Genomic DNA, 23,380 nt, shown 5'->3' with positions numbered 1-23,380 from the left:
AACATGAGAGAAGTGCAGTTCATGGGACATTCTGCAGGTTTGACCCCATTTCTCAGAAGATAGCAATGACAAAAAAAAAAAGGGGGGGGGGGAGACAGGCAAAGTCTCACAGATTGAAGGAAATAGAGAAAATGTAACGATGCTATGCAACCTTGTTGATACGATCCAGAAGAGAAAACCTTCCAGAAGAGAACCTTCCAGATACGATCCCAGAAGAGAAAAGGGACATTTGTGGAAAAACCAGGAAAGTCTGACAAAATTCTACTTCTGGTAAAAAAAAAAACCTTTTGCCAATGTTACTTTCTTAGTTGTAATAGATACACCAAATGTGTTACTGCCAGCAGGAACTAGCTGAAGGAAATAATGGAATTTACTGTACAATTCTCTAATTCTTCCATATGTCTAAAATTATTCAAAAGATATACACGTTTCTTCCTTTCCTAAGACGGAGCACAAGTTGCTGAGGTTACAGAGCAACTAGAACTGCCAGATATGGGTGGCTCCTGAAATGTAGAATACTACAGTGTAAAATCACTTTTGATAAGCCTGGCAGTTTCACCGGAAAATCTACATACATATTGACAGCATTTCCCAGTTGCTCTAGTCCTAGCTATTTACTTAAGATAAGTGAATGTTTAAAATATAGGTAATTCTTGTATGCTTCATAGCAACATTGTTAGTAATAACAAAAGAAATGAAATGAAAACAATCTAAATGTCAAGGTGGTTATTGGTTAAATTGAAACATTTGGCACATTTACATGATAGAATACACCTGATGAAAAACGGCTGCATCTCCAAATAATTATAGAATCAAAGAAATGGGATGGCCTCTTCCCAAGACAGCCAAAAGTATGATTCCATTTTTGCAAACCTTTGGACTACATGAGCCGATCTAGAGTGGCAAAAACCGAATTGGTCCTTGCCTGAGATTGCTGGAGAGGAAGGGCTGAGGAAGGATTCCTGGGAGGCCAGGGGGAGCTCGAGAACATGACAGAGATGTTCCTTTCTGTAAGTGTATGCTTCACAGACACACACACTGAACAATTTCTGAACATCCATTTTGCAGTTATTTAAACACTGATATGGGAAGGTGTTTTCATGTAAGGTGAAACAAAACAAAATCATACAAAACAAGTACAGTATTATCCCATTAGCAAAACTTCCTTTTGTAAACATGTAACAAAGTAGCTAGAACACTAAGTAGTTACTTATCTGGGAGAGAGAAAATGAGGACATCAGCGGGTATTAGCTAAGCTATGAATCAGGAACAGCTCCTTCCTCTCAGCGACCTCACGACTTCACCTCATGCAGCAACAGTTTCTCAGGATGCACATCCCATGCGGGTCAGCAGGATGCCTAATCCACACATAAGCAGCTGCCTGGCCTCTCTTTAGATCTCCCGAAGAATCTTGCTCAAAGTCAGATAACATTGTCTTGATTTTTCTTTGCTTATACACACCCTCATTTTACTTTGAAATTTTCTAATGAACATGCATTTCTACCTCAAGAAATCAAAATTACATTGAACAAGAGGTTTCTGACAAAGACGACTAAACGAATGAGAAAGGAGCATGCTAGTTTGACCTTGATTAATGTTTCAAAATTGAAACCCGAGTGAGGTGATTGAAACAGAAACCTAAAAAAAGGAAAATGTGAAATGCTAAGCTTCAGAGCCTTGGAGTTTGATTATTATTTTTATAAATAATAGATTACAAAGTGGATGCTTGGCACAGAACTGACTTCAAAAGTACATTTTCTAGTTCTCGACAACGCAAAAAGATGTAGAAGACACAAAGGACAAAGGAACTGAGCTAGGTCAGCATCCGTCCCTCGCCCACCACTCAAGTACTCGGTATGCAGAAGCAATTACCGGTCTAAAAAGTCTTGTCCTACATGAACATATAATTCCAAAGAACTGTTCAATAAGCCACGTGTACATTTCTAACAGCAACCCTTTGTAAATTCCATACCAAATCATTTTCAACAAATCATTTGGTCAAATGCTTTCCCTAGCCTGTTTGTAAGAGTAATCAATGATAAAGCCATGTATGAAACCCAGTGCCAGACACTGTGCTAGTCATTTACACAGCTACTGCTTCTTCAAACCACTCTGAAAGCAAGGAACTCGTCTTGCTCTAAAACAAGAAATTGTTTACATGTGACCTGTCCAAGTTGACATGCAGAGGAAAAGGGGCAGTACTCTTTCCACCACCGTATGTCACCTTCTCCTTTTAATACCTTCCTCTTCAGGAATGCCTACGATTCACCACCTTTCCTCTCATGCACTCTGCTAGGGTACAGAGATCCAAAGAGAGTGTGGCTTCCTTCAGCACAGGAACCCAGTCTAAGAAGAGCATATGGAGTGACTCAATACATGAGCTGAAAGAGAAAAAAATGGGCACCTCACTTAGAGTGGAGGAAAAGACAAGGTCTGGATAGCTTGAGCAGTGATGTGGTCAGCCTGACTGAACTCAACAGGAATTAGGCAAACAGGGGTAGGGCACGGGTTGGGGGAGAGGACACTCACGCATAAATGCAAGGAAAAAGCCTGATTGAATAAATGGACAAATTAATGACTACAGAACACAATGTGTGGTAGATTTCAATATAACAGGAAGTTTTATTGCAGCACCTTTCATTAGCATCACCACCAGGACAAGAACAGTTGCCTTACCACAGTGTGAATAAAAAAATCAATGCATCATCCGCACAAGCTGAGGCAAGTCGTTAATATTCCGTTTCTCAGACAAGGACACAGGCAGAGAGCTGTCACCCATGATCACCTAGTTAACTTGATAAACGGGGTAGAGCCTGAGATACTGACAGTGGATCCGTGTGGGAAGGGTTTATCGTAAGCAGTATTACAATTTCTCCTGCACGGGTCTCTTCTTCCTCTCCCATCAACTGTTATGGTGCTTATCAAGGAGTTCAAGGCCCAGGTGGATGGGAAGCAATAAACCTCCTCGGAGGGGTGGACCCTTCACTGATTCTCAAACTTGCATGAGTGTACAGGGGACATGAGAGGTAGCTGTCACAGCTGATTCAGCAGATGGCTGGCATGCAACCTGAGGTAACTATGGGCTACTCTTGTAAAGCAAAGCCCTAAAACACATCCCTAGTTTGTGGAGAGACTACTGGAGAGCTCCACTGATTCCTACAATGCTTCCTTTGGGAACATGGTAGGATGAGGCTTTGGAGATGAACAGTGATTGGCACAAGATCCCAAAATGAGTTTTGGGGTTTCAAGCAAGCTCAGTATCCCTACTGCTGCCCAGTAGCTTAAGTAAAAAAATCACGAACTTCTCCATAGTGGTGTCCAAACTTTTTTTGCCTTTCAAGATTGAATCCATGGACACTATTTAAAGTAGTACATGCAAATATAAACATGTCATTTTCCTATCAAAAATAGCAAAACCTAAACCTATTACTCCCTGCCTTGCAGAGTACCTCAAGTAGGGTGCACTATTTGAAACTGCCAGGTATTTGAATTTAACTTGGGAACTAACACCAATTTCAGATGTTTCAATGTAATTCTGTTACAGCTAACAGAATCCTCACCCTCCCACCTACATTTTGAAATGTAGCAGATATTGAACAAGTATTTGCTGAGTAAAATACGGAACCAGGATAGATGATGGCAACATGGGGTTAAGGTAGCCTTAAAAACCCAAGTGTCTGCTCACTGAATACAAGGACTAGGATTTGGCCTCCTCTTTGTGTATACTAACAGCCCGGCCCAGGTTGCTAATCGGATTTAGCCTATTTACTATGCCCTGTTACAGGATGTTCTTTATGCACCTAACAAAATCTTAAAGTCATATCTGCAGGGTTTTATCACCAAATAAGAAAAATTCATAGGGCTAAAAAAGTACTTTCTGATAATCCCTGTTCCACAATTTCTATTAGTCCGTTACTCTCTCGATTTATGCTGAATTACTCAACCATTTTTCCGCACCCAAAATGTCCCTTGTACAAGTTTATAAATGGTGTCTTTGGTATTCAATGAATGCCAGCAAATGGTTGGACGGTCTTATCATTTCAATTGGCTATTAACCAGAGCTGTGCATCAGAATCAACTTTGCCTGTGTCCCATAGAAACACAAATACCTGGCCAAGCACCACCCTTTACACGTATGCAATCTTTACAACAGTGTATGTATGTAGACATACATGTGTGTGGTCCAGGGGGCTAAATTTTGGAGTATAACGTGCTAACACTTTGCCTACTTTCTAAAGGTAGGCTAATTCTCAAAGGGATTTAGACCCATCCAAATTTTAACCTAAGCCTTAAATTACAGATGCCTGCTACTGGAGTAGCTAGGTTCCATTCTTGACCCTGGTATGTGAGTCCAGCTTCCTGGCGTGCAGCTGTACAGGCAGGAGCAGTCGGGTCCCTGACACACCCATGTACACTACATTCCGTTCTTGCTTTGGCTCAACCAGTCCGGTCCAGCTGTCACAGGGAACTTGGGGAGCGAACAAGTGGATGGGAATTCTCTCTGCGTGCCTCTCAAATCTTAAAAGGAAAAAAGAAGTGCGTTTCTGCATCAATTTCAGTTCTCATTGCTTATGCAAGCCCTTTTTAGAGAGAGGAGGGAAAACATGATAGTAATTCTTTAGGTTGCAGCTACTGAGTTTGGATTCATCCCTGGCAGACAAGCAGAATCCATCATCTTCTGCCCCAGAGTGGATTCCACCCTCATGGAACAGTGAAGTACCTATGCTGACAGAGCAAGCGTTCTGATGACGTCAGTGTGGCTGTCAGCTTCTGAGGTCGATGAATATTACTCTCAGTTGAATTTCCTTTTGTACAAGTGTACGCTGCAACAGGAAGAACATCCACCCAAATAGTAACAGTACATTTTCCTGAGGACTTGAGTGGGAGCCTGGAAATAAGATTTTAATATTTGTATCTTTTATTTCTTTACATGCATTAGCTCTACAAATACATACACCACACAAATGAGTCACCTCTGGCATAGAAACAAGCAGATCTCATACTTACCTAGTGCTTCCATATTATTCATCAAGGGTGGCCAGGGATTTAACCTCACAAAGGATTCTAAAGCATGCACCAGTTTAATCAACATTTTAAAAATTAAATTCTACTTGACTAATTTATCATGAAGACTTCATTTACTTTGAAGTTGGATATGTCCCACTTCAAGTTTATTCCCATAATACTTCAACCAGTTAAGTTGGAAATATTGTTAACTCTGAAGGGATAATCTTATGTCACAACTTAGAGTTACCTGGTAACGCTAGGCCAGCATTATGATATTGATGTCCAGTGTGATTGATGCTCTTCGATCATTCTCCATTTCACCTGTTACTCATTCTCTACTTGGGTTTATGCTTCCTCAACAACCCACGTTGAAAAATCAGACCACTAACCTAGACAAGCAGTGTTTGTGTAACACTAAAGTTTATGTGGAAAAGGTTCTAGCAATATGCAGATCTTCACACTGTTCTAAACTTACTATGTGACATTCTGAAAGATGACATTTTTCAGAGGTTTGATATCTCAAACCTCAGTGTGACTGGATTTTCAATCAAGAGCTTGATGATTTGAGGAACTTAATAAACCCAGTAATTGAGTTTTTCCAGAGCACTGGCCATCCAACCCATGCCTTTGACAGTAAAACAGCCCATTGTGACATTGGGTTAGTAGGTTAAGAAAGGTTTTGTTCTATGTAACAGATTTATCTCTTTATAAATCCCACCCAAGTGATCCTAATAGCTCCTAAAATGTGAGTTGCCTCCCCGTTCGATCATATAAACCCAATGACCAAGAAACATTAGTAATTGTCTTCGGTACTTTACTAAACACTTTGTGTTTAATATATTTTAAATTATAAAGAAATTACAAGGAAATCCTAAAAAATTTAATACAAAAATATTACAAGTTAGGACAATTAAGCATAGAGATATGACAATTAATAAGCATGCAGAGAAAGTACCACAGGGTTAACAGTTCACTGGTGACAGAGCGCCTCGGCACAGCAGAGAACAACACCGTTCCGACCCTGTTATGAAGTGTGCTCTACTCCACTGCGTATGTTAAATTAGTATACTGAGACAACAGTTAACTTTAACCTGATTGCCTGTGTACTGCAACAGATATGAAATCAAATCCATTGCTTAATATGAGAAACATAAAATTAAAAGCAATTCCAGAACTTCTCCAATTAGTATCAGTGTTACCTCCTACTTACACGTATCCCAATTCTCAGTAATCCAACACTTGATTGGAAAAGTGCAAGAGGCAGGTTGTCAGCCATCTACGCCGTGCAATGAAAGTAACCCTTTGAAAACGAAAGGCTTTTAGTTCTAACAAGTGCAGTGGCTCACCTCTAATAAGACACCGTAAGGCTAGACCTCTAAATTGTTTCTGTTCAGGAAATACGAACACAGTTGAAGTTCCAGAGAACACAAGCTTTTGAAAGACAAAGGAAAGCAAAAAATATGCTTAGTTTTTTTTTTTTTTCAAAAGTCTCTAAGCAATTATAAAGGAGTATGAATTAACTTGGAAAACAGTTTCTTTTCTCATAAGGCTATAGTAGTAACAGAAGCAACTGCTAAGGAAAAGGATCAACTCCAGAGTTGACTTCTACGAAGGGGGAACGTGTCACCAAGGAAGCCGAGCTTCCTGTCGTGAACAATCCTCTACACACACTGCGTTTTGTGCTCACCGTGTGCCGGAGAAACGCCTCTGAGGTCTCGTTCAGTTCGAACACATGAAACAATGTCCTTTACATACAATATTACTTTTTCAAAATAATCCAAAACTAATTACTATCCCCTTAATGGATTCGTGCTCTATTCTTTAATAAAAATAGTAAATAATCCCTTCATTTAAAAAATCTTATCTCCTGCAGGAAGTAATAAAATAGCAAAATTTATAATGTTATCTATGGGCTTACTTTAAAGTATATTATCTTGGAAAACAATGTTTATGAAAAATAGTGGCTTGGGGTTCTGACGGCAGTTCTAACTGGCAACACCATTATGGGAGAGAATTAGAGATGTTATATGTTATGAAGGATAACTCAGAGCAAAAAATTTATTCTACAATAGAACATTGGAGGAAAAAGATCAATGAAAATGTAGACAAGAAATTGTAAACAAGAAATAGCATCCCTTCTCTTTACTTGACCAGGAAATAGTCTATACAAACTACATAGATATCAAAGATTTTATATATGTACACAGCCAACATAATATCAAAATATATTTTATTCTGGACCTCTTTCAGATCTGATTCAAATTACAGTTGTCAAAGCAATACAATGCAAAGGGAAACTGCAACAACATCAACAACAACAAAAAAAAATGTGCCTAAAAAGGATGAAAAGGTCATTGGGAACAAATCATTGTGATGTGGAACCAAAATACATCGTAAGTGTAATTAACATGGTCCAGGACAGCATAGAACATCTATATCAGTCTTCCTTACACAATAATCATGAAAACTGAACAATAAAGTTCTTTAACATGTACAAAAAACTGTCATGGGCTGGTTTACACTTTTACAACAGTTTTAAAGTTAACTGGATAACTAAAGAAATGATGCAGACATTTTAATCCAGTGCTATAGGTAGGCTCACAGAATTAGACCCAAAAGATTTGTAAAAATCAAAAGGAAAACATTATAGCTACAATGTCAAAGTCAGGAAAGAAGAAATTACTTCTGTATTAGAGAATTACAGAGCTACAGAACGCAGTCTGCGTGGTATTCTGTCTTTCTGTAATGAGATGGATAAGCACATCAGACTAGATACAACATGCAGAATGTTTTCTTCAACTTATCCAGAAAATCCAAAGAAAACATCATGAAACAGCTTACCAGAAAAGAAAAACACGCCCTCGTTATTCACCCTGCTTCAACCCTGTCAACGTAAAGGCAGAACTAAAGAATGCTAGCAATACCTCAGAACTACTGATACAAGACATCACATTTCTAAATCAGTGTGTTAAAAAAGTGAACACTTCCTCTTTTTTCTCTCTTCTACATTTAACTAGAATCTGTTTTTTTTTTTTCCTTTAAAAAAGAAAAGTTGATATTAAATGTGACACTTCAGAGCTACTACTGGAAGGAGTAATTCATAACGTCCCTACCCTCCTTCCAACCCTGCTGACTCAGGGGAAGGCAGAGGCGGGAAAACAACAACAACAAAAATAAAACAACCAGGGTCTCTTATAGATTTGCTGCTATTCCCCAAAATGTTGGCATTTGCTGCCATGCCACAATGTTGGTCCACCGCAAAAGGATTTCTGTGGAAACTGTCGACAGATATCCGCCATAAGCAAGTACCATCCTTAGCATGTGAGAATGAACGTAGGTTCAGTAGAAAGGTACAATGTGCTGAAGAAAATGAAAGAGTAAATAGCACTGCATTGGAGAGTTTTCTACCTAGCTAGTAAAACTTGTCATTTTTGCTCACGTTAAGTATGGTCATTTGTGATTCCTTTAAATAGCAAAAATGCACAGTCTTCTTTAGGCCTCTATTCAATAATAGTTTACATTACTCTTAACAAAATCATTCTACATTAACGGATAGCTCCTTAAAAATAGTACTCTCTCATTAAATCTAATTTGACAGAAAGAAGTTTAAGGAAAGAAGGAGTGCTTTATAAGTTAAGTGAAAAAGTACAAATCTTTGGCCTTTCTCTTGACATTTTACATGTCAAAAAGCAAAAAAAAAAAAAACCTTCATGTAATTCAATCTAGTGATTACTTTTTGCACCATAATTTGTTTTTTTTTTTACACCACAAAAGGAGGCACTTTCAGTATCTGTAAAAGGTGTTAAACCTAATAAAATGTTTTTACTAGAGAATAACTAAAACAGAATGCAAACACTCTAAGACCTAATAGGAAATTAACCGTTCTCTTCTAAAAGTCATTTTGAAAGTCAATGATGTTTCCTGATCGATGATCGGAAACAGGGATTGTAACAAATGAATATAAGCACTAATGGGATTTCTTACACAGAGGAGAAAAAATATTCCTTGATGACGTTTAAGAGTGGCAGCTGCTCTTTCTTTTTTCTATATTAATCAGTGACTATTCATTCATGCTTTCCTTTCTATTTTCCCTTGTAAGTTTCTTACAGTAGCTTATACATCAATGATATATAATCAACTACCATACAAAAACTACTGAATTTAACTGATCTTCAGGAACAAGTTATCAGAAAAAAATAGGAGGAAAATGAGCAAGAACCCCAAACATAGAACTTTTACAGGCTGTGAACCTTGGTCTCTTGAAATCATGCTACTGCTCAAATCAGAGACAATCTTCAGTTTGTTTATTGGAGCAGCATCGTGGCACATCAGCAGGCAATTATGATGTTGAGAACAGCAGCAAAAAAACAATCGTATGCTCATGAAAAACCCAAGCCTACAAAATGGATACCTTTCAGAGAAGTTTATACTTAAAAGACCCAAGACTTCAGGATAATAAAGCTCTGCATTTATAATCTTTTAAATGTCCTATTGTGGCTATTATGCCTAAGTAAAATAGCTAAATTAAAAAAGAAAACAGAAAAGATGACAATATCATAAAAATGTAGCTGTCTATTTTGGCAGCTATATTGCAGAATTTCTTGACTATCTTTTAATCAGCTGGGAAAAAAGTCAATAACTGTATGCAAATGAATTGTCCATATCAAAATACAAAAGTACTATCAATAATCACCTCTGACTTTCAGATTTAAATTCAGTGCAATTGACAAATGCATCGCTAAAGGAAAATGCAGCTTAAACATACTCAAAACATTTGTGTCTATTCCTGGGAGCACACTTAAAAATTATTGCACAGATTTTTTTTATTTTTATTTTTTTTTAGAACAACAATAGAGGTCAACCACAGATACGGACCTCCAGCAATAAAAGCAGGATTTCAAGTGCCAGATACTCAGCATATTAGGTTTCCTACATAAGTCACAGGGTAATAAGTTCTAAGTATCTCTAATGTGATCCAAAACCCTAAAAACAGCTGGCACAAAACCATCATGAATGACTGCCTCTCTGCATGTATATTTTAAAAAATATTTATTACAGTATCATAGTCCCCACTAAGAACAACTGGGGTACATATAACAATGTATTGTGAAATTAAGTGTACTTATTCTCTTTACCATTAGCAAATGCTACTCTACCTTAGTAAAACCAAGACTTGCTTCAATCAATGCAGAAATATCAATCAATGTAGAAAGAGCAAAACAAATGTTGAAAATCAAAGCTGCATTACTTGGGTTAAATCAGTTTCTACTTAAAGGACACAGGTTACATTTTTAGTAGTTAAGGTCTCCAAATAATTAATGACAGAAATAGTGTTATAAATTTGCTAAGCTCAAGAAGCAATTCCTTAATTAAAATCTTTGATATATAAATTTGACAACTCTTCAAAATTGACACTCTTGGATTCTTACATTAAATCATGACAAATCTTGTTAATCACACATTAAAACATTGCCCCATGCTATCATTTGCCTGTATATTTTGCTTTTAGCTTCATCAGTGTGAGAGGAGGTTTGATTTCATATTATCTGTAAGAATATTTGATGTTATAAACAGAGTAAAAGACATGATAATATGGTAGTGACTTCTTAAAACAAAAATAGCAGCTTAAACCTATCTATGTTTGAAAAAATGTAGTCACACGTACCACAAATGCAGAATTAGAGCAGCAGGGAAGTTAGTGCAATTATACTTTTTTTTTTTAATTCTGAATTACTGCTATTTATTTAAAAACACTTTGAAGCAAGTCTTTTGTTTTAAAGATTATTTTTTAAACTAAGGTAGCAAACATTTTGCCATGTAATGGCAGTGTTATATGCCGTTATCTTGCTTTGTATAAAGAAAAACAATAGGCGAGATTTTCTTAATACTGGAGTTTGGTTACATTACATTAAGCTTCTACATAGAATGATGGACACTTTGAGAAGCTAATCCTTATCCAGAAACATTTTAATCTCTTTAAAACCAAAGCAAACAAACAAAGAAACAAATAACAACAACAAAAAACCCCAAAACTACTTTGCTCCTTTTCACAATAGTGCACATTTTAACCATAATTTAGTATGGCTACAAAACATTGGAAGATTTTTTTTTTAATGTATCTTCTCTATGGTATCAAAAAAAATTTTGTGCCCTTCTAGTTTTTAATTGGCAGAATTATGTCCCAAAGAAGAAACTATTATATTTAAGCCACATCACCACAAAAACAGAGCATATTACCCTTTTACTGATGTGTCTTACATGTGTCTTACAAATCAACATGACCGAAGGTATAGGTTTTCATTTGATTCCCAATTTCCCCTTCCTTAATATGCACCAATTGAATATATGCTCTGGGAGCCATAAAATGTACCAAACATCTACCTTTTCAAAAGAATGCATTAAAATATTTTCAAGAATTTTTTGTTGTTTAAAAGGTGAAAAAAATATCAACAAGAAACTGATTCACTCCCTTACTTCATGCATCCATAATCTAAACCAAAAAACAAAATTTAAAAGCAAGAACAAACTACTGCTGCAAGGTTTTGTTAAGTCCATTTTCTCTGTACATACAAACTGCTCACTACTGAAGGGAAAAAAGAATATAATCCATGGTGTCTGCTGATTCATGGGGAAACAAGGCTGTCATTAGTATCCAAAACTGGTACATGTATGGTCTGCTTTTATAACGTATATTTCTCTCTTCTGGTTTTCATATCCAAAACTTCTAAATGCTATTTTAGGGGCACAGATTAGATTCCAGCACTTGGTGAACAGAATTCACAAGCTGTGACAAAACTCTGTCATCTTCAGGGTGCAATTTTGTTTATATACACTGTATGTATATATTTCCTTTAGGTTTGGCTGTAGTGGACTGGCCATGGTTCAAGTGGGACTATAGCAGTACATGGGTCAGGGACAGTCATTTTGGCTATGTACACATTCATAGTCGGTCCATGGCTTCCAACTAGTAGCGCTATTTCCGAAGGTCTAATACACAAACCTGCAAGAAAGTAAAACAATCAACCAAAGGGTTCAGAATTTTACGTTACAATTTGACTATTCTATGATACAATTTGGAAACTGCTTCTTAACTGTAAGTTCACAAAGCCACCGAAGGAGTAATCAAGGAAATAGACACTCAATCAATAAATCAGATTATCAAGCAGATGGAGGAAACAGTCCTGAAAACAATGGTAACACAATAATAACAGTAGTGAAAAAAGCACGGCTGCAATTTCTAGCAATTACTTTCTGCTAATTACACAGTAGGGCAAAAAGCTCAAAACACTATTCCCTATCTCTTGGACGCTCAATGAGAGATCACAGACTGTATTAAGCTGTAGCTTAGGTAAGTGACTAATGACCAAAGCGTTCCAATCTCCATTATGCCATTAGAATTCTAGAAGCCCTAACCAGCACTTCTGCTAAAAGTATGCCAATCATAACCTGAAAGTCACTGAGTATGGAGCTTTCATTAATGGAGGAATCGACTGTACTGGGATGGCACTGTGGCACCACGGGTAGGCTCAGCCTGTGATGCTGGCATCCCATTTGGGCACTGGTTCGAAGCTCAGCTGCTCTACTTTCCATCCATCTCCTGACTGACACATCAGGAAAACTAGTGGAAAATGGCCGAAGCGACTGGCTCCCCAGACCTACACAGTAAAGCCTGCCCAGCCCTGGCCATCGGGGCCATTTGAGTGATATACTGGATGGAAAAGCTCTCCCTGTCTCACTTCTGTGGGGAGATTTCTCTTTTAAATAAAATTGCAATAAAAAAAAAAAGAATAAATTCTCTCTCACCTCCCCTCCTCTAGGCCACCAGTATTCTTTGAGAAGACAGAAATAGACTTTAAAAATTCAAATCACTATCAAGGTATTGTTGTGCTCTATTAAAAAATTCACTAAGGAGGGCCCAGTGCAGCAGCCTGGTGGTTAAATTCCTCGCCTTGCATGCTCTGGGATCCCAGGGCACTGGCTCTAATCCCGGTGGCCCTGCTTCCCATCCAGCTTCCTGCTAGTGCTCCCATGTGGGAGACCTAGAAGAGGCTCCTGGCTTCAGCTCAGCTCAGGTAGTTGCGGCCGCTTGGGGAGTGTCATCGGACTGAAGACCTTTTTCTCTGCGTTTCTAACTTTCCAATTAAAATTAAAACATAAATAAAATAAAATCTTATAAAAAATTTTCGCTAGTGAACGTTTAAAAAAACTGCCCATTTTCTAATTATGTTGATAATCTTTTGGCAATGATAGACAAAATTGTTTTTTGTTAGTTTTATTTATACACAATGAACAAGTATACAGTCTTCAGATATATAAAGATCAATATCTTATCTTAAAATGTATTTTTAAAAGAATCTTTTTGTATTCACTACAATAAGGCCCAACCCAATGTGGATGTACACGCAGCCCCCCCCCCCCCCCGGAAGTATTTTACTGTACTTACTGAACCATCTGATGCACTGGCTCCAACTTTGTCTCCTGCTGCATTCCAACAAACTTCAAAAATCCCACCTGTTCCCCTATAGCTGTGAACTAGAGCACCTGTCTATAAAATGAGAAACAGAATCTTAAAAATCATGTATGTATTGCTAAGTCCAAATGGCAAGATTAAAAAAAAAAAAACACCGAAGGGCCTCAGTTTCAACAATCAGAGAAGTGGGACTAAACTGCAACTCTAGAGTAAGCACATAGCCTGAAACGTTAGAAATGAAATGAGCTGATCGCTTCATAGGAATACATCAATCTACACATACACACTCAATTCATCCCATGCCGATAGTCGTTCTTGCTGACAGTATAGCATTACGATTCACACATTCAGAATCATTGTCAAAAACTACTCAACTGTTGTTGAATTTTAAAAAGTTAATTTGGGAGAATAATTCATGCCTTCACATAAACACAAAGTTTAGGATTGAGTTCTTTCTTTCAAATACTCAGTTCTATGACATATTCTACACAAGCATCTATTTAGTAGAAGAGAAAATACAGTACAGGTAAGTACATAATGATAAAATATTACGCTAAAACATTGTTACTTTAAAAAGTTTATTCTAAATACAATAGAAAATTTCGGGTTAACAACTACGCAACTATAAACTTTGCAATTCACACCACCAAAGGCTAGGAAAGATCTGCAAGAAAGAAAGCAGCCAGGAACCCAGCTGGAAAGCAGGCAGTTCACAGAAGTGAATATGAATCAAACACACAAAGGGTAATTCTCTTAAATGAAGATTGAAAATAATGCTGCAATACCATTTTCATCTAAAGACAAGACTATGATAAAATAATCTTTTTCTTTCATACTGCCAGTGGAACCATAAGAATGAAAAGAATCACAAACTTACACTGATGAGAAGACCTCACATACAACAAAAATGTATCTGTTTACTTAACAGAAGGTAAAGGCAGAAATGAAAAATATTTCTCAGGATATAATAAATTTTGCCTTTACATAAATTTTGCCTTTACATAAATTTTTTGGTGCAAAACTTGGGGGAAAAAAAATCCCACAGTGATTTCTGTACGTACTATAACCAGGAAGGACCTGATAATTGAGGGGAGGCCCACGTGATTGCTGTTACTGAAACAGTTGGGGCTGTCCCTGTGGAACAGCGGCTTAAGTCACTGCTCGCAGTGCCAGCTATCACAGCGCCGCCCTGAGCCCCAGCAGCTTGGCTTCTGATTCAGGTTCCTCCAAGGCAGCAGAAGATGGCTCCAGTGTTTGAAGCCTTTAGAGGGTGGGAGACCTGCCTGGAGGTCCAGCCTCTGGGCTTCTGCCTGGGGCGGCCCTGGCTGTTACGCCCACGTGGGGAGTGAGGGAGTGGACAGGAGAGCCGTGCACCTGTCTCCCCACCCATCAATGCCTTTCAAACAGACGCACTTCGAAAACAAACAAAAAACTACGTGAATTATAAAAATAAAAGACACTGAAGAAAATTTAAACAATTTTTCAATTGTCTTGCTCTCTCTGAGAGTAAAGGAAGGCTTCTTTACTTTTATGAGGGGAATCTCTCTAGAAGCAATCATGCCAAGGGCACAAGGCTGTTAGTTTTTCCTTCAAATATCAAGCCGCTACAGTATAAAATCTCATTGGAGACAATTTCCTCAGAAAGCTCTAACTAAGTACATTTTAATCCCTTACAATCTCCCTGTAGGAAACTTTTGGGGAAGCAAAAAGAATAAAACAGCAAATTATAATAAAACAGGTCATCTAAATTCATTTCTAAATATTAGAAAACTGTAATTTCAATCAGTTTTGATCGTTACCTAGCCATAAATCTTCTCTATTTAAAACTAAGAATTCAGTTAATGCCACAGGAGAAACGACACCCTCAAAGATCACACCTCTACCGGAAAATGTGTCCAACCAAATATAAACGTCTCGGACGTACCTGTGTGTTCCAGATGTGCACACATTTGTCAAAAGAGCCACTTGCCAGATATCTGCCATCAGGACTGAAAGCTACACTGTACACAGGCTCTTGGTGTTTTGTCAAAGTATGTATGCAAATTCCTCGGTCAACATCCCATAACCTAACAGTAGAATCGAAGGATGCACTGGAAAGGGAAGGAAATGGTAGTAAAGATAATGAAATACTCTCCTACGCTTGCACCCAACGTGTCAATATTCTGTTACTGCGAACAGCCCCCAATTCTCCATAAGAAGGGTGCAGTATTAGGGAGAAAGCATTGTGGAACCTAGACAAAGAAGCAAGAGAAAAAGTAGCCATGGACAATTTCTAAACCAATAAACTGGAAAACATAAGTGACAATTCACTGTTTTCACTTTAAATAATTCCTTCTTAACCAACTCCTGATCTTAAGCACTGTATTAGCCGTATTTTATATTTTTAAAGGTGATGAACATTACTATGTAGTATGTGTAAATTGCCTAAGTTTTAATCAATATTTGATATCACTTGACTTCCACTGTCTTAAAATAATATATCCCATATTTAAAGGCCCTATTAAAAATATACTGAGGCTATGTCACTGAATCATAAAATAAATTAATTTTAAAAAATCTGATGGTACAAATGCTCAGGCACCAGCATGCAAGGACATTCCATATTCAGTGTTGTTTTATAATGTGACTTCTAAAATCAAGCACTACATGAAATAAAATGAATGACATATGTTCCCATTCCCTGGGGTAGGCCTTGCGCCTGAAGGACGCCTGAGTTTGATCCCCCGGGTTGGCTCCCGACTCCAGCTCCTTACAAACGCAGATCCAGTGGCAGCTTGATTTGTCCTTATCAGATGCACTCCATTTCATAGGATCCTACATAACTTTATTCAAATTTATTAGAAGTTTTATCTATAAAAAACTCACAAAGAAGATTAAAAAACAGAAACATCATATCACCTTGCTAGCATAAGGTTGGCATTTGGGTTATTCGTCCCTGGTCCTGTTGGACTCCATTTGATAGTATAAATTTCTTTATTATGTGCTTGCAAATCATGGACACAATTGTCTTGTTTCATACTCCAAATCTAAATAAAAAAGAAAACATACATAATTATTTTTTGAACACTATCTTGCCAGTCCAATATATCAATGACGTAACATCATGAAGTCCAACAATAAAATGTGAAAGGGACAGTTTTATGTTGTCCCGTCAACTTCTATTAGAATTAAGAAGCAGGAAAATACTGCAATGAGGAGAAGATAAGTAATCTACTTATAAAATAATGTGATGACTCAAACAGAACAACCAATGAAAACAGATAGAATAAAGTTAAGATGGTGGAGAATAAACCTTTCCCAAGATGAAAAATGCTATGTGTAAATTGAAAATCTGTTATCAACTCTGAGCAAAAATTAATAGAGACATACATCAAGAATATTTCTGGCAAAATCATTTAATAAAGAATCGGTCAGTGGAGTAGAGGCATGCAACATTTTGGCAACACAAACACAATGTATCCAACAGTGCCAACAAAAATTAGCTGGACACCATCCTGTTCATTATGAACACCTCTCATTTTCACACACACATTCTCCCTTTCCCACCGGAGCTGCTGTTTCTGTCTCAAGCTTGCATTAAAACATGAGTAGCAGACCCATGAAGCATTTCCATGTGTAGCTCTCAAAGCCATGACCATCTCACTTCGTGTGATAGTCCCTGTGCTCAGAAAATGCCCCTGTTACAGTTTATCCATCTAACTAGTCTCAGCTTGAAAACCCTAAGTGACCTTCGTTTATTCTTAGGATGAAGAAAAGCTTTCTAAAAATGTCAAGCTCCATTCTGTCTCTGTAGCTGCCACTCAATCTACAGCGGAGAGTTCTATGAACACTGTCCTCCTCTCACTTCCTTGGACATTCTATGCTTTTCTACAAAGCTCTTCACTATACAAACTGAACGTACGTACATGAACCAGGATAGCTTACAGCAGTAAGATAAGGATTTTCAGTACCAATGCTCAAAAGGGAGCTCACTCTTGAGATCTGACCAAAAAAACAGCAGGTACTTAGGGGGAAAAAAAATCCACAGGGTCCTCAAGTCTGCTCATGCTAGGATGAAAACCAGTTTTCTCTCAAGATTATTCCATGGATAAAGGTCATCTCGTCTTTAGTCACCAGTATCGCAGAGTCAAAGACAAGACTACTTTCAAGGTTGGCTGTCAGAGGAGGGCTCCAGACAGCATTTATTTTGGAGATTAGTATATGGCTGTTTTTATATCAAAGTCCACTTTTTCCCTTAACTGTGGAATGTTACATGCTTAGAAGTCAAGTATCAACAGCTTCCTTTTAGTTAGGACGGACGGATGGACGGATGGGAGGGAGGGATATGTATGTTGGGGTTGGTGCAATGGCTCAACAGACTAATTTCCGCCTTGCAGCACCGACATTCCATATGGGCACCAATCCATGATTCTATAGCTGATCCAGGTCCCTGCTTATGGCCTGGGAAAGTAGCAGAGAACGGCTCAAACCCTGGACACTTGGCACCCTTATCCGAGACTCTGAACAAGCTCCTGGTTCCTGGCTTCAAACCAGCCAGTTCTAGCCAATGTGGCCATTGACTAAACAAACAAGTGGATGAAAACCTACCTCTCCTTTCCCTGGAAATCTAACTTAAAAAATATATATATGTTAAAATGTGGCTACTGGCCTGTCTGCTTGTTCAGGCACTCAGAAATTCTTCACTTACTTGAATTTGTTTCCCAGCAAGGAAGATTTAAACTTAAATCACAGAAAAAGTAAATCAATACTACTTACAAAATTTCAGAAACATGTCAAAGATCTTGAGTATTTGTCAGATTTAAACATGTGAAAAATCAACTTTAATTGCAACAAAACAATTTCCTAACAGTTAAGATAATTTGCAATTTCACACTTCCCCACTACCTAAGATGGTTTATTTTATGACTCAACTGGAGGTGGTCATGGGGAACCCAGCAGTTTAACTATATTTCTGCATACTTCTGGACAAGATTAGATTGCAACCAGTATACTAAGTAAAGCCGACCACTGTCTCCAGTGCAAGTGCATATCATCTGATTCAGTGAGGTCCTGGACAGGACAAAGAAGCAGTCTGACCCCTCTGAGGACACTGCTTTCCCTGGAGCTGGGAAGTACAGTACTGGTACTTAGGCCTTGGCTTCCAGCTGGAGTTTCACCAGCAGCTTTCTGAGTCTTCGGTTTGCAAACTGAAGACTATTTAGCTTACAATTTATCAGCCACCACAGTCCAGTGAGCGAATTCCTCATACTCTCCTACAGATTGATCAGTCCCTCTCCTCTACCGGTTCTCTGTCTCTGGAGAATGCTGATGAATTACAGTAACATAATTCTCATTGTATCACTACTAACACAATTTATTTGCAATATTTAGGTAATTTTATGTATTGCAAGAAGGAAAATTAAAGTACACAAAGCAATGCTTAATCATTAGAAAGTAGGACAAGTTCTCATCAACATTTAAAAATTCAATGTAAAAAAATATTCTAAACAGCAATAAAGGCGCCAAAGACCACATACTTCATGACACTCCCATCCCATTTCTCCCCAGTATGCATTCATTACCTTCAAAGTCATGTCATCAGAACAGGAGGCCAGGAGATTGCCAGTTGGGTCCCATTTGATAGCATTTACTTCATTCTAAAAGTAAATAATCACATTTTCATTTGATAGATTGTATTACTGTTTAGATATACAACACAAACATCTTAGAATTATTCTGAAATATTACTTGTCACAATCCTTGTATGGCAAGTAGCAAAAAAGGTTCCTTACCGTATGTCCCTGGAATGTTTTAATAGGTCGGTCTTGTCCTAACTTACAGACATGAATGCACATGTCTGTACTACAGGAAGCAAAGGTGTTGTTGCTCTGCCAGTCCACATCCAGTGCTGGAGCTAGGAAGGAACCAGTGTGCAGTTATTCCACATGAACTGACATCTAGGAGTTTTAGCTTTGAGCAATGGTTAGACAGCCAGCTTCCACGTGATGCTTCATTATTTTACTTAACACTTTTAAAGATATTACAAAAAATACTTACTTCAAAAATAAAAGCACATAAGCATTACTTTCCATTCTGTTACAGCTATTTTAGACACACCCTAACGGAATTTACACTCTGTCCTAAGTAACTGGGAGATCAGGGTTGCTGAGTGTCTGCTCTGTAAATTATTAGCACCAAAGCTGGGTGCTCTTTTGTAAAACAGCAAGATTAGAATGGTGACACTCTTTATTTCCAAAATCCTGTGAGTGTTCCATAAACAAGAAGCTCAATTCTCCTAGTGCCTAACTAGACACAAGCAAGTCACTAAACTCTCATGACATTTCATCATCTAATAAATAGGATAACACACCACTTAAAGGATTTACTATTAATTTTTACTGAAAAGGCAGATTTACAGAGAGAAGGAAAAAGAAAGAGATCTTTCATCCAGTGGTTCACTCCCCAAATGGCCACAATGGCTGGAGCTTAACCAATCCAAAGCCAAGAGCCGGCAGCCTCTTCTAGGTCTCTCATGAGGATACAGGATCCCAAGGCTTCGGGTCATCCTCTGCTGCTGTTGTTGGAACAATCAGGACACAAACCAGGGCCCATATGGCATGCTGGCTCTTGCAGGCAGAGGATTAGCCAGCTGAGTTATCACACTGACCCACAACATACCTCCTTGTAAGCATACTAACTCAGACAAGGCATGTGGAAGATGCTGTGTAAATTCTAAGTGCTGGACAAATGGAATCTAAAAATTACTCCTATTGCTATCTACTACTCACCTGATAACTGGAATGCTGGATATAATCTGCAAATATATTTCCATGTCAAATGTGCACACATGTGTGCCTGCACCTTTTATGTCAATGTGTATATCTTACAGTCTATTAAACTTCAGAAGCCTAAGAGCTAGCTGGCAATTAATACATAGTCAGGATTTAGTTGATATCGTTTAATGCTTTTTCCCTATACTTTCTCCTAATACAAGGAACAAAGGCTCTGAAATTAGCAATGCAAATTAAAATAATGACAGCAAGTAATTGGGTTAAGTAATAGGCACATCCCAAGCTAACTGTGGCACAGGTTAAAGCAAACTGTGGTATATGAGGCAAGAATGGTTTCTTAAGACACATAAACCCAGAAAAATCACATTAAATTTAAATTTTAGTGTCTGTACAATGTTCCATGGGAAGGCAGCCAAGCCCTTTAGGTTAGGTATTACCCACAGCTGCTTTGGCACTGCAATGCCAACAATGACTAGTTGCAACAGAAAGCCTATGCTAGAGAATACACAAAATGCTTTCTTTCTGACAAGCAGAAAAAAAAATCCGTCAACTCAATTTCAAGGAGAACTTAAACACATGAAGAAAAGTAGTATGCTTAAAGTAAAGCTGTGCATATGATACTCATTAGCAGGCATGTAACAGAGCAAGAGATTAGAGCTGACGAGCATGGGCAACAAAAGCGTAGCCATTCCCTCGCTGTGCATAGCCAGACGTAACAGGAAGAGGTTATCAATGACCCCATAGAAACCGGCATTTGCCAAATAAGAGTGACAGGGAAAGAATATGTTATGTATGGAAATTTCTAACAACATTCATGTCTTGAAAACTTAAAATTCTCTGAATTACAGCAAGATTAAGATAATGGGCAAGAGGTAAAAAGTGAAATTGATTTATTAAAAATCAGATGAAAACTGAAATCTAAACTACAGTTCAAGAGCAGTAAGAGCAGTGACAGGACAAGATGTCCCATGAGCTAGACTGGGGTGGATTCCTCTGAAGCAAAATCAGATACGGGGTTTCTGCGTGGATTAAGTCAGCCTGCAGAAATACTTATAAATCAAGGGGAAATTTTTTAAATCAATTTTATCAAGGAGAAATATGTAATTTGGATTACATACACACATATATGCACATATAAGATTACTTATAAAAATTTCATGGAAAATAAGTATTTTCATAAAAGAGAAATTTGAAATACATGTATATCACTTTTATAATACACATTTCCTGTTAACTACTTCTTTTAAGATTTATTTCTATGGAAAGGCAGACCAGAACTACACACAGAGGAAGAGACAGAGCAGCTCTTCCATCTGCTGCTTCACTCTCCAAATGGCTTCTTAGGTTCTCCCACACAGTGCAGGCTCCCAACGCTTTGGGCCATCATCTACTGTTTTCCCAGGCTGTAAGCAAGGAGCTGGATGGGAAGTGGAGCAGACAGGCCACAAACCGGTGCTCATAAGGGATCCTGGTGCATACAAGGTGAGGATTTAGCCATTGAGCCATCACATCGAAGCTTCTGTGAACTTTTAAAAAACTATTCGGGATTGAGCCAATAGCTCAACTGGCTGATCTTCCACTCCTAACACGGTATCACATATAGGCAGCAGTTTGTGTCCCAGCTGCTCCACTTCCTATCCAGCTCTCTGCTTGTACAATGGGGAAGGCAGTGGAAGATGGCCCAGGACCTTGGGACCCTGCATCCGTGTGGGAGACCTGGAATAAGCTCCTGGCTTCTGATTGTCTCAGCTCCAGTCACTGCGCCACTTGTGGACTAAACCAACAGATCTTTCTCTCTGCAAATCTGCCTTTCCAACAAAAATATGTAACTCTTAAGGAAAAAAAAATGTCTTAAAATAATGTTTTAAAAAATATATTTGAAACAAACACAGTCCTACACCTCCATGTCCTCCCCAAATGCCACAATGGTTGGGGTTACCCTGGTAGCCTAATGCAATCTAGGCCCCCACATGAGTGGCATAACCCCAATGTCTTGTTTCACTACTATCACCCTGGATCCGGATTAGTAGGAAGCTATAATTTAAAGCCTGAGGTGGACATGGAACATAGATACTCAGACCTGCAACTCAAGCTAGGGAAAACACACCCCACCCCAACACCAGGAACCTTTCCAAGATAACGTAGACACATTTTAGGCCTCCTCTGAGGCAACCTCATGAAAAATGCAGTGGTACATAAAAACATGAATACAAATTCACATTCATAAACAATTTCAAACTATAGAGCCAAAAGCCTGAAGCAGCTTCTGGTTCTTTCATGTGGGTGCACTGAGCCATCCACGGACGCTGGGACACAAGTTAGCGCTCCTCTGGGGTGCTGGCACTTGCCCCTGGTGCCAGCCCTGGCTGCTTCTGACAACCTTCAAGTAGTACTTGAGCTGGCGCGTGGTCCCCTGCCCCCCCAGTTTCTTCTTTCTCTGCTGTGAACTGTCAAGTGCCGAGTACTCTGCGAAGGGCTCCCAGAGGCAAACGTTCTTTATAGAATAAGCCTGCTCCTTTTCAGCAAGAGAGATCTCAAAACCTAGCTCTTTTTTTTTTTTTTTAAACAAAACCCTCACAATGAGATGCAATAAATATACCAAAGCCCCCATCTGGACCAAGTACAGACTGGGACTCCCTAACCAGGATTATTTTTTTCTTGGCTTCTTCCCTCTGCCCCATCATGATTCCCTCCCATCTCACTATTATTCCTAGGAGGGTTTCCCTAACTAATCATTTCAATCAAATATTTGGATCAGGGTCTCCCTTCTGCAAAAACTCCAGCCAAATCAGCCAGTAAACCAAAGGATGGGCCAACTTCACAAGCTCGTTGTGTGAATTCTGGCTCTTTATGTTCTTCAACACTGTGTGAGTACAATTTATTCATCAGTCTACTCTTCGAATCATTCCTCATCAAAACTCTGTCCTGGTAAACACTGCAACCTAGAGTGTGAATGCTTAGAAACTATTTCCCAGGCTCCAGTGCCTACTGGTTTGCAGCTGAGCTCAGAGAATGGGAGCCACGATCAAAAGGGCAAGTCAGGAGAAAGGCAGAAGACAGGTAAAGGCGGTCTCAGCTCTCCCAGGCTGTCCTGGCAGAGGCTCCCATGGTTATAGCCAAGAAGCCTTCCCTC

General features: G+C 38.6%; 1 protein-coding gene across 1 annotated transcript in view; it reads right to left on the bottom strand.

Annotated features, from left to right (window-relative positions):
- Positions 1-7,220: 7,220 nt before the first annotated feature.
- Positions 7,221-23,380, bottom strand: part of TBL1XR1 (TBL1X receptor 1) — a 153,491-nt gene continuing 137,331 nt past the window's right edge. The window contains exons 11-16 of the mRNA XM_041002979.1: positions 19,249-19,370; positions 19,039-19,113; positions 16,376-16,503; positions 15,402-15,567; positions 13,451-13,552; positions 7,221-12,007 (exon numbers count right to left, since the gene is read on the bottom strand). Coding sequence (XP_040858913.1) covers positions 11,981-12,007; positions 13,451-13,552; positions 15,402-15,567; positions 16,376-16,503; positions 19,039-19,113; positions 19,249-19,370 — 620 coding nt within the window. The 3' untranslated portion in view covers positions 7,221-11,980. The remainder of the gene's footprint in view (positions 12,008-13,450; positions 13,553-15,401; positions 15,568-16,375; positions 16,504-19,038; positions 19,114-19,248; positions 19,371-23,380) is intronic.

Source organism: Ochotona curzoniae, unplaced genomic scaffold (assembly GCF_017591425.1).
Source record: "Ochotona curzoniae isolate NIBS_2020 unplaced genomic scaffold, NIBS_Ocur_1.0 scaffold_2587, whole genome shotgun sequence".
Lineage (NCBI taxonomy): Eukaryota > Metazoa > Chordata > Mammalia > Lagomorpha > Ochotonidae > Ochotona > Ochotona curzoniae.
The sequence above is the reverse complement of the archived record's forward strand: the minus strand, read 5'-3'. Positions and strand labels throughout refer to the sequence as shown.